At 52.3% G+C, this 12,097-nt stretch overlaps 1 protein-coding gene across 1 annotated transcript in view; it reads right to left on the reverse strand.

Annotated features, from left to right (window-relative positions):
- The window catches only part of SUSD5 (sushi domain containing 5), a 41,769-nt gene that overhangs the window by 15,310 nt on the left and 14,362 nt on the right, over nt 1–12,097 (reverse strand). Inside the window, exon 4 of the mRNA XM_049629234.1 lies at nt 7,924–8,112. Coding sequence (XP_049485191.1) covers nt 7,924–8,112 — 189 coding nt within the window. The remainder of the gene's footprint in view (nt 1–7,923; nt 8,113–12,097) is intronic.

Genomic DNA, 12,097 nt, shown 5'->3' on the forward strand with positions numbered 1-12,097 from the left:
GGTGCTTGAGACTTAAACCCCAAACGGTCTCATTTGGGAATCACGGTTACGCATGGAAACTATGCGAGCAGTCTCGATCTGTGCACTGGGCACACCTCCCTGGTCTCACTGCACAGTAGGTCCGGCCGGCCCCTCCCGGCCTGGGGCCTCTGAGAACAAGGAACTTTGCCTTTGCGTACCCTGCACACAGCGTGGTGCTTGCACTCCATAAACATTTGTTGAATAAACAAATGAGTGGGTTAAGAGGTGAATTCGTGAGCGGTAGAAACCCTTTTGATGAAGCTCGATTCAGCCCAGAAGTCCATCGAATGGCATTATCTGATTCGTGATGGCAGCAAAGAATAGTAAAGGACCTCTTAGTTCCAGTACTGGGCATGATCGACAGCTGCTAAATTCCCTCTCCCGTATAACCCACCCCACGAGCTTAAATATGCCATGAAGTCAAAAGGCACCCGGAGTGTGGGCAGTACATGAGTCATGTTTTCTTCCCCCACCCCTCGTCCTGCAGGCAACAGTGGCCTAATGTATAATGGTAGAGCTGAGGGTTTGGGAAAGGCCAGTCCACTGTGGCCGTGAGCGGGCCTCCCCTGGCCTGGGCCCTTATGGTCAGTGTGAGCAGTGTGTGTGTGTGAAGGGTCCGCTTCCAGAGCCCCTGAGCCTAGAGCATCCCTGGGCAGCAGCCTGGGGCCTTGAACCAAGTGCTCCCTGTCTCCCTAGGTTCTCAGGTCAAGGTCCCGGCTCAGAAACACGTTTTCACCACGTCACAGTTCTCCCGAACCTCAAGTGAAGTGACCGTTTACCAAGAGGCTACCCCTGGGAAAGTATCCCAAGCCTGCTTTTCTCCTCATGAGTAAGAGTAAAGTTTGTTATTCATTGCATTTCAACCAAAAATTAGGTTCTGCCTTTAAGCTGGGAAAGTCCAGTGCCGTGCCTGTTGAGCAGTTCATTTGCTCACGTCCCCTCTGCTTTCCTGTGTCTACACTCTCCTCAATCATCAAGGATGCAGCCATCCTCCTTGCCCTCTCCCCTCTCCCACGCTCCCCCTCAAACCTGTGCTAATACAACCTGGGGTCCCCTGAGTGGACCAGAAAGTCCAGAAAATGTAAACTTCACCGGAAAAAGCCAGATCATTCCCCGGGTGTTTACATTTCACTGTTGCTTTAGGAAACTGGAAGATCCAGAGAACCCAGGAGTAGAAGGAGAAGGCTTGCTTATGTCCTGCCTGCATCTACCCTGAAGTGCACGGGGTCACAGCCCAGAACCCGGAGGCTCCCCCCGGGCCTGCTGCTCTCCACCTCTTTTCAAGTCATTGCATTTCCAGAAGCCCACACATTCCTTCTTTTTTTCTCTCGTCTTGGCTACACGGTCGTTAAAAATAGTAATTCCGAAAAAGACAACCAGACAAGCCAGAAATAACCACTGGTTCAATGAACTTCTGAACAAATATGGCAATATTGACAAGGAAATTCTAAATTCAGTTGCAGACTCCTGCTTTATTCTAGGAAGGAAGTGAAATCCAAAAAACGGAGACAAACAGAAACTGGAGTTAGTCTAAGAAAACAAAAGGAAGGCTTTCGAAAGGCGATAAAAGAGCCAAGGAACATGGCGGGAGAAGAGCCAGTGTGCAGGGCCCGGTGCCACCCTGTGTCTCTCGCTCCCTGAGCTTCAGAGGCCTATGGAGGAAGCCCAAAGACCAGACAGGTGTTGGAAGGAGACCTGCCTGCTTTCACATCCTGGCTCTGCTGCTTTCTGGCTGCGTGACACAGAAGAGTCGCTGACCTTTTGCGTGCCTCAGTTTTCCCATCTGTTAATTGGTGCTAACCACTTCTACCCTCGGATTTCTGCGGATTCAGTGACATAAGATGTGTAAGACTCCTCTCACGGAAACGTTCGCTGTCGTGGGTGGTCGTGGTGCCATGGGTGTAGAAACCTGTGACAAGTCAGAGGCTTTCGTAGCTCGGGTGGGCACAGTTTATTGGATGCCAGTTGGACCTCAACTGAGTTGCTGGGAAAAAAGGAGCAAAAACAAAAAAGACAAAAAAGACAGAGACGGCCCAGAGCGAGCGTTGGGTTTTATGAGTGCTACGTGGGGAATGTCTTGTTTCCACAGCTGTGGCCGGCCAGGGAAGGGAAGGAGAGAAGCTATTTGTTGTTGGACTCAGAGGAGGTGGGGCGGGTGGGGTGAGGTCAAAATGGGTGTCACTCACTTTCCTGATATTCCAGACCACAAAGCGTAAACATATCCCAAGGAGCTTGGGGTGGAAAGTCTTTTTTTTTTTTTTTTTTTTTAATTTTTTTTAATGTTTATTTATTTTTGAGAGAGAGGGAGAGACAGAGCGTGAACAGGGAAGGAGCAGAGAGAGAGGGAGACATAGAATCCGAAGCAGGCTCCAGGCTCTGAGCTGTCAGCGCAGAGCCCGACGTGGGGCTCGAACCTACAAGCCGTGAGATCATGACCTGAGCCGACATCAGACGCTCAACCGACTGAGCCACCCAGGCGCCCCTAAGAGTGGAAAGTCTTAAAGGATTTTCTGAGCCTGTCTTAACACTTGGTGATGCCTGTTGTCCGGGCAAGTTTCAAAGGGCCAACAAGGGGCAACTGACAGAGGGAGAGCCTCCAAGTCTTTCACTTCCGGGTCATCTGCCCTATGCTACTTTGCAGTAGCTGTCCTCTCCCACCCCGACCACAAAGATGGGATAAACGGCCTGGCCTGGAGCCCAGGGTGGAGGCCACAGGACCCCTGCGTGCTAAAGTCAGGAGAGAACGGAGGTGTTGAAGGCAATGTGAGGCCAGGACAGCGAGTAGGGGAGGGGCAGCATGCCAAGGGAAAGACACAAGTGAGACTGTGTGGGCACCATCACTGGGCTTGTGTGGCCGGGGGTGGCCTCTTGGGGGGCTGGGAGGCCCGACGGTTTTCAGAATACAGAAGACCAGAGACAAAACACAGCCTTGAAGGTGACTGTGGACTTGGCATCAGAAGACGCCCAAGGAAAAGCAACCCCAGTGTGGAAGCCTGCTGCATACACACTCAGGGGCCAAAGCCTCAGGATTTCTCAGTAATTAGGGCCACGGCCGGTTAGACACTGAGGACATCAGAGAGGTATGATGGGTATTTCCTGCTGCCCAGCTGGGAACAGGAACCAAGAAGATGTGTGGCTTTGGACAGGAGAACGGGAAGCTGAATGGCCAGATCCAGACCTGGCCTCTAGGAACCGAAGCTAGAGAGACACTGGCTCACAGAAGGAAAGGCAGCAGTTAAGTCAGCCCTCGCCCATGTAAGTTCACGGTCAAGGACAAAGTCACGATGCTTAAGCGAGAGACCTCACTGCCGCCACTGAGGCTCGATCTTACCTGCAGTGAACGCACAACCCAGGCAGCAGGCGAGCGAGGCACGTCCTGCACCCCCGCCCGGGTGTACATGCCCCTGTGGGTTCATCCTTGCTCATCGTGACACAAGCTTTTCCAGCCAGTCCCCACCCTGTTAACAGATTTCAAGCAAAACCAAAACCACTGCTGCTCTCCAGAACTGATGGCTTAATAAACAGCTACGTTCTCCACTGCAGTCGTGGGGGCTGTTGATGTCCCCAACCACGTCCCCTTTCCCAGGCCGGTGCACCCATCCCCCGGCTGCTGTGAGCGCTGGCAGCTAATGGTTCACAGACAGGCCCTTCTCTGGGCAACTGCCCTCGGTGGAACGAGAACCGGCCTCGGTGCCCCCCACACAGCACGTCACCCAGCCCAGCAGCCAATGCCGGGTGGATACAGAGGAACTCGGAGCTGGCCTCCTCGCTTCCAGTGGGACCGACCCTGTGGCACAGTTCGTGAGGTCAAGCAAAGGGAGAGGGCTGCCGGGGTCACATCGATCAGCCCCTCACGTCTCCTGCCTCCCTGCCCACTTTCCTCCGTTGATAAATCACACGCATCTGCACAGGCTCTATGTGTAGACAATGTGACCCAAGACATCCCGCCAGTTTTCAGGTGTCTGTACAAGGCCAGCTGTGAATGGAATAGCCTTCCCACTAGCCTTGACCTCCTGAGCCTCCAGAATGTCAGACAGCAAACTCGTCAGAGCCCCAGGCTGTTTTAAGTGCGACCTCCGCTCTCCAGAACCCGAGACACCTGCTGGCAAAGACTAGCTTCTCACAAGGAACGGACAGTTGTAAGTCCCAGGATGCCTCTGGTTACTCGGTGGAATAGGGGCTAGAGTCAATAACATACAAGGAAGCGGGCAGGGAGCCAGAGTCACGCGCAAAGCCCCTCAGATCCCATAAGTGAGGGGGCCTGAGTGCTCTCTTGGATCAGCATGAAGGTGAAGGGGAAAGAACATTCCGTGAGATTCCATTCATCTCGCAGGTCCTGCTCTAAGTGGTGCAGCGGCAGGAAGCCCATGCGGGTGTCCGTGTTTTCCTATGAGCGATTTAAGACTCGGGGAAGTCAAGAAAACAGTTCAGTCTCCCCTTCTCTTCCGAGCTTTTCCAGCCTCATTTACACAGACTGAAGTTTCTCCCGCCTTAAAATGACAAAGTGAGCACGCAAACAAAATAAACCCTCACAGTCTCTCTGGTCCCCCCGATCCTCCCCCGGCCCTGCCCTGTGTCTCTGCCTCGTTCTGGTGGCGAGCAGGCAGCAGGAGAGCTTTTAGGATGACTCGTCTGCCCCCACCTCTTCCTCACCCCGCCTCACTCCTGTGCTCGCGGCAACATGGCCCAGGAGCGTCGCGCTCCCCATGTTCACACTGAGACCACGAGGGCAGCCGAGCCTCCTTGTGCTGCGAAGCTAAGGCACCCGCTTCAGCTTTCATTTACTTGCTCTCTGCAGCCTCTCGCATCACTGAGCGCTTCTGCCGTCTGGAAACACACACGGCCTCCAAAATTTCACCTGGTTTCCAGCTTCCCCTTCCACCGCATCATCTGCTGCTTGGGACTCCCTTGAGGCACCGGGTTCGTAGAGTTCCCTTTAGTGCTGGGACAGGCTGGCTCAAGTGCACACACAGAGCACCTGGGCCGGGCCAAGCGAAGGGATGTGAAGTGGCCCCTCAGCCCACAGCAGGCAGAGCCGTTTTCCAAACCCAGCGGGGTCCAGCCCCCGAGCGGCCCCTCTCCCAAGACGACTTTTCCCCAACTGGAAGCAGTTCTCTCGCCAAAAGATGGACGTTCACTATAAACCTCCATGTGCCAAAGGGAGTGGAATCCCTGGTGAGGATAGTCTCGTAACACACACACACACACACACACACACACACACGCCCCTTATAATGACACGGCTAGTTTGAACGTTAAATCTACAGGGCAACGAATACTGTAAGAGTCTGTATACTCAGCCAGGGATAGAAACCAGAATTCCCGCCCCACAGCTGAAAGCTCTAACAAGTCTGCCTTGCTGTGCGAAAATAAACACGGCAGCACACACACAAAACCTGCATTTAGTTCTCACTCCACTGGAGCCCGGTAAACAGCCCAGCCCGGGGGCGGGTGGGCGTGGCTCCCGAGCGGGTCAGGCTCCAAGGCCGGAGCCTCACCAGAAACGAAGCCCGCTCCGCGCTCGGGGAACAGTCTCGGGGGGTGGGCTCTACTCTGGGGTGCCGCAGTCTACAAACAGGAAGCCGGGGCCTCAGGCCTGGTTTCCTCCAGCAGGTGAATGATCAGAACCGGCAGGGAGGCTCCCGCCTGCCACCAAACAACAGCGAAGTCGCCAGGATGAGTCAAGGGCTGAAAGATCACCCCCACAGGGCTTTTTGTTACTAGTCTGCAACAAGGCGAGTAGATACCTGGAGAGCACGTTTTTAGAAGCTGTCATAACAATTTGGAAGGGGGATTTTATGTCTATTTATAAAAAAACAAACCAGTATTGTATTTGGGGCTTTAGGTTAGCTTTATATTACTTGGCTTTCACTATACTTTGTGCTAAAGCATCAGTCTGCCAATACTAGAAAAGAATTTTCAATGGTGCACAGAGAGTTTGAGAAGTAGTGAAATAGGGAATTTTAAACAATCTCATTCGTTACAAGATACTCCAAGAGGAAAAAGATAAGCCACGGAATGAGAGAAAATGTTTGCAACACACTTAAGAAAGCTTTATGTGGGGCACCTGGGTGGCTCAGTCTGTCAGTTGAGCGCCGACTTCAGCTCGGGTCACGATCCCGCCATTCGTGGGTTCGAGCCCCACGTCGGGCTCTGTGCTGACAGCTCGGGGCCTGGAGCCTGCTTCCGATTCTGTGTCTCCCTCTCTCTCTGACCCTTCCCCACTCACACTCTCTCTCTCAAGAATAAATAAACATTAAAAAAAAACTTACAAGACAGTTTTATGTAAGAGAGAAATCCTACATGAGGTAAATAATTTGAATCAATTAGAAAAATGGGCAGAAAGGCTCGGATAGGCATTTTACAGAGGAAATGCTAATGCCTGCTGAACATGTGGTAAGTGCTCAACCAGAGAAATAAATACTACAAGCAAGTGACCGCAGAGCAGTCCCTAGGTTGGCAAAGGTAAAAATGTCACAGTCCTGAAGGTTGGTGAGGAGGCTGAACAATGAGGGCTCTTAGACATAGCTAGTCCAGAGAGTGAACTGGTCAGAATACTCTAGAAAATTCTGCAGCAGCATCCACCGACACCGAACACACGCTAACCCCCGGAAGGCAATTCCACTCCTAGGAACCAGCAGGGAGACGCTCGCGTGTGACCCAGACGACCCGGATGAGAACAATCGTGGCAGTACAGCTTGCAAATGACAACAAGCCAAAGGTCCGCCGGCAGACCGCAGGGACAGTGCTGCTGTGTTCACCCTTCGCAGACAGCAGCACAGACAACTAACCACAGCTCGGGCCACGGCACGGATGCATCTCATAGACAGGACATCACCCTAGTCTCCTTGTGGTTCCCCCGTGGGATCTGTGGGACGTTCTAGGGACAGACTGCCCAATAAATGCGTTACCATTGTGCTTCTGGACTCATTCCCCTCTGTGGAGCCAACCTCCGCTTGGTACCCAGATGTCGCGGGGGGGGGGGGCGGGGAGGGGTGGTCAGGAAGTGGCCCCCAAAGGAGCCTTGGGGTGAGAGGAGCCTCCTGAGGCCAGGGAACAATTCAGAGTCCGGCAAGAAGCCATATGCCCAGGTCACGAGGAGGGAGGCCAGGCTATGGCTGGGGACAGTGATTTCTGCTACAGGGAGAATCCCCCAGGGTGGTGGGGGGTGGGTGCAGAAGCCTGAGACCCTCAGGTTTATGATGATAATGGAGTGGGGACACCTGGGGGAATCAGATCAGGTTTCTGGTGTCTGATGTCCACCCGGAATCATTAGTCTCAACTAAATATCTGCCTCAGGCTGCAGCCCCGGGAACAGAACGAGGTGGCAGGACAGCGGCGGGCAGCTGTCGTCTGTGGGGCCAGACCACACAGCTGTCTTGGAATATCCTCCCGGCGTCACCCTCCACCCCCACGACAGCCCCAGGACGGCTCAGGGGCAAAGAAGCAGGGCTTGCATGTGAGGCTGTGGACCCGCCCCGGTGGATGAGCCCCGGGCTCCTGTCACAACCCTTAGCGAAGCCCTCAAGGTCCCCACAAAGGTTAAGCCCAGTCGCGAGACCCCCCACACTCGGGGAAGCCCAGCTTGCGTCCTGCGTTCATGCCCGACCCCCGGCCTGGGTTACAATCAGGGCTCCTCTTTACCACAAGCACTGTTACTTGGTTCGGCATGTTGATCAGATTTCCAGGGAAATAAGTTAGAAAGTTAACCTAAGGTCAAGTGCAGACGTGGGCAGGTCCAGAACTCGGCGGGGGGGTGGGGAGGTCTGAAAGCCTCTTTCAAAGGTACCTTTGTGGAGAAGAGGCCACCCCAAGCTGCCAGCAGAAGGGGCGAGGCCCCGCTCACGGTGTGTGGGCGCCCGGAGGGGGCCCAGCCCGGGGATGGGGGTGGGGGGGGCTTACCTTTCCCGCAGGCCTGCACCAGGCCGTACCACTCCCCGCAGCTGTTACACAGCAAGGTGAAGGCCGAACCGCGGCGGCCGGTGGCGGGGCCCGGGGCGCACACGTACAGCAGCTCATCCCCGGTCTCCAAGCCCGTGCGGCCCTGCAGGATGGTGTGTGGGAATGAGGGCGGGTCTCCACACGGCTTGTCTGAAGAAAAGGAGGCAGCGGTCAGCCTTCCCCAACTACCGGGAGAAAACAAACCTGAACGAACAAACAGCTCTCCCCCTCCCGGGTGCTGCCTGCACCCTGAACTGGGGTCACAGGGCCCACTTCGCCTTCACCCTGGCGCCCCCAGAGCCTGGCCGGATGCCTGGCACCAATGGGGCACTAAAGACAAAACACCTGCTTGGGGGCGCCTGGGTGGCTCGGTCGGGTAAGCGTCTGGCTCGTGGCTTCAGCTCAGGTCACGAGCTCACAGTTCAGGGGTTCGAGCCCCACGTGGGGCCCTGTGCGGACAGTGTGGAGCCAGCTTGGGGTTCTCTCTCTCCCTCTCTCTCTCTCTCTGCCCCTCTCCGGCTCCCCCCACTCTTGCGTTCGCATGTGCGCTCACTCTCTCTCACATGCGCGCGCGCTCTCTCTCTCAAAATTAAAAAAACTTAAAAAAACCTGTTGAGTGAATAAATGTGCTACAAAGTGCTACGACTTTGTATCTTGAAATTGCCAGGCAACATTACCCACGAATGTCTCCTCCCAAGGAAGACCCAGAGGCGAAGGTCTAGCAGCAAAGCTCCTTTCCGTCTTACTGACGAAAGCCAACAGATAGATACTCTTGGTCGAAAAGCTAAAAGGCTACAGATAGATACTCTTGGTCGAAAAGCTAAAAGGCTACGGACCAGACGGTACAGCAGAAGGTGCCCCTCCCTTCCCCCAGCCTCTGATGGCGACACCGTCACCAGCTTGGTGTATGCAAAAAGCACAGATATACCAATATATGTACACGTGTCTGTAGACACAGCTAGGTATAGTTTTGTGTGTGGTTTTAACCTAAGTTTCTATCATATGTATTACCGATAGCTGTTTTTTGGAGCAGTTTTAGGTTTACAGCAAAGTACAGTGGCAAGTACAGAGGGTTCCTATGTGTCCCCCGAGCCCGTACAGGCGCAGCGTCCCCTATTATCCACGTCCGACACCACGGGGGGCACATTTGTTACAAACTCTGAACCCACACTGTCATGCCACTTTCACTGGAAGTCCACAGTTTACATTCGGGTCCCTCTGTGGGGGAGCCCCACGCTTGGCTCTAAAGATGAAGAAGAGCCTCCCCCTCCCCCATTCCCTGGAACCTCTTCCAGGGCTTTGCCCTCAGGCTGGTCCCGAGAGTCACTTTTGGGGAATGAGGCCCAGGTTTCCTTTTAAACCCTTGTTCTAAATGTCCTCTCAGAATGTTTTTACTGGTGCATATTTTTTTTTTTACTGGAAATGAGCCTGTTAGTCATGAATGTAGGCTGGTTTGTATTAAAACTTGCAAATTGCTTATGAAAAACCCAAGACTTCAGCCAGCGACGGAGCCCTGAAGGTGAGAAAAGGAGGATCCGAGCTTTCCTGCCTCCGCATCAGTGGGAGCCCTGGGGTCCGGCTCATGTGAGGCCCTTGGGTTCACAGGTCTGTGGGGCAGATCCCAACACGGAGTCTGTGTGGAATGACACTCTTAGCTGAAGGAAGAGGTTAATGGTTACGGAGCTGGGGCTTGAGACACGGGTCAGACTCCACCCTCGAGGTGGGCAGGGCCACTCCTGGTGCGATCCGAAGCCCCTCACCTACCCGGTCCTCTCACGTAGGGGCAGACACAATAAATTCCCTTCAAAATACACAAAATAACTTCGTGTTCCCACTAAGATTTCCGGCTTCAAATTTCCCACCATTAAGTACGAGGTTATCTGTAGGGTTTTCATAGATGTTCTTTATACAGTTGAAGTTCTCCTCTGTTCCTAGTTTGCTAAATCGTACCTTGAAAGGGTATTGATTTTGTCAAATGCTTTTCTGCATCTATCAATACGATCATGTGCGTTTTCTTCTTTAGCTCGTTGATGTCATGGGTTATATTAATTGATTTTTGAATGTTGCACCAGTCTTGCATGCCTGGAATAAATCCCACTTGGTTATGGTGTATAATTCCTTCTTATATGTTGTTAGATTCAAATTGCCTATGTTTTGTGGAGGATTTTTGCATTTATGTTCATTAGCTATTGGTCTGTGGATTTACCTTCTTGTCATGACTCTGTCTCATTTTGGTATTAGGGTAATGCTGATCTCATAGAATCTGTTAGGAAGCATTCGCTCTGCTTCTAACTTCTGGAAGAGGTTGTCTTAGTAATTGGTATTATTTCTTCCTTAAATGTTTGGTAGAATCTTCTGGAAACTCATCTGGGTCTGGTGCTCTCTGTTTGGTGAGGTTATTAATTATTGGTTCAACTTGTTTCCTTACGTGCAGGGCTGTAAACTAGAAGCCTATTTTTTCCCTAACGTTTTAGAGCTCCTTTCACATTAGCACTTTAAATTGCCCCAATCTTTTGAAAGGCTATACCATAGCAAATTATTTAATCATTACAGACATTTTGATTCCAACTGTTCAGTGTTTTCAAAAAAATTTTAAGTTTATTTATTTATTTAGAGAGAGAGAAGCAAGGCAGGGAAAGAGAGAGATGAAGATAATCCCAAGCAGGTTCTGCACTGTCAGTGTGGAGCCCAACCTGGGGCTCAGACCCACAAACCATGAGATCATGACCTGAGCCGAAACCAAGAGTTGGACGCTTAACCTACTGAGCCACCCAGGCGCCCCTCAAGTTTTCAAAAACAATGCTACAGAATGACCAGCTCATTTCGGCACATATTTTATTAGGATAAACTTCTAGAAGCGGAATTGCTGCGTCAAAGGGATGTGGTGATGCTTGTTTTTCGTTTTCAAAGAAAGGAAATAATTTTTAATTTGAATTTCCTCTTCTAGTTTTATGTTGGAAAGGAAAACCTTTCCGTCAAATTACCTAAGAGGCATATTGCTTAAAAGAAGACATACTAAAAAAAAAAGAAAAAAAAGATGAAAACAGAAAATAGGACTTGTGCCTGAAGCCACCCTGATTAGCCTGTCAGCTTGTAATTCTGGTAGCACTTTCTCAAAGAGAGTCGTTGCTATGCATGTTCTTTCACACAGGAGGTTTTGAATGAAAAATGGTGTGGTTGTACTTCGGGAAGCTGGCCCAGAGTACTGCATTTTAACCCCAATTGCCTTGACTGTGAAGCCCAGGAGCTCAAGTGTTTGCTTCACGGGTGGGGCAGGTACAACAGGCGGCCATCTGAAACTTGCCACAAATCCGGGGGTCCCCCCAGCCGAGCAGAGAAGTGTCCACTCAGTCTGAGTTCTCTGGGTTCACTCGGTCTGAGCAGGGCATCCTGGGAAGAACGGACCAAGCCTCAGTCAAGCAGGCTGGCCCGGATTCCAGCTAGCACCTCAGGGGCTATAGCCTCCCTCACTCTCTCCACCCTCCTCGGCTGGCCAGGACTCGTGCTGGACGTGCCAACTTTCTCTCCTCTTCCCAGGATCTAGTCCTGGAAACCGGAGGCTCTTGGTCCAACACTCACTATCAAAGGACCGGTAAATCCCATCGGTCTCACACGGTGCTATCTGTGGGACATGACACCAACTCCTTGGAAGGAAGATCCAGGGGCAGAGTCACTGTTCCGAGAGTCGACAAAGGGGTGCTTCAGGCCAAATTCGCAGCCTGCCAGATTCATGGGATCTTCTCCCTCGGAGTTAATTTGCAGAATGGCACAGGCTGGAATCTGGCTCGGGAAAACCGCAATCGTGCTGCTGAGGGTCTGCATACACACACCGTGTATTTCTGAATTTCCCGCAAATGCTCAAGACAGGAAACACACGGCTTCTTGGTGGTGTAATTTCAGAAACTCCAGGACAACAGTTCTGTGTGCTAACACAACCAAGCACATGTCAAAAGCACCACCCACGTCCAGGCACAACTTGAATCATTTCTTTTCATTAACCTTCCCATCTTGAACCTCCCGAGGGAGCTCGGGGAAGCAGCTGGCTATATACCTGGGTCCTATTCTCTTCAGGGAAACTTCCATTTGGGCAGCCTTTATTTCTACTTCTCCATTATTCCGCAGGTAGGGACTGCGG

The sequence above is a fragment of the Panthera uncia genome, chromosome C2 (genome assembly GCF_023721935.1).
Source record: "Panthera uncia isolate 11264 chromosome C2, Puncia_PCG_1.0, whole genome shotgun sequence".
NCBI lineage: Eukaryota > Metazoa > Chordata > Mammalia > Carnivora > Felidae > Panthera > Panthera uncia.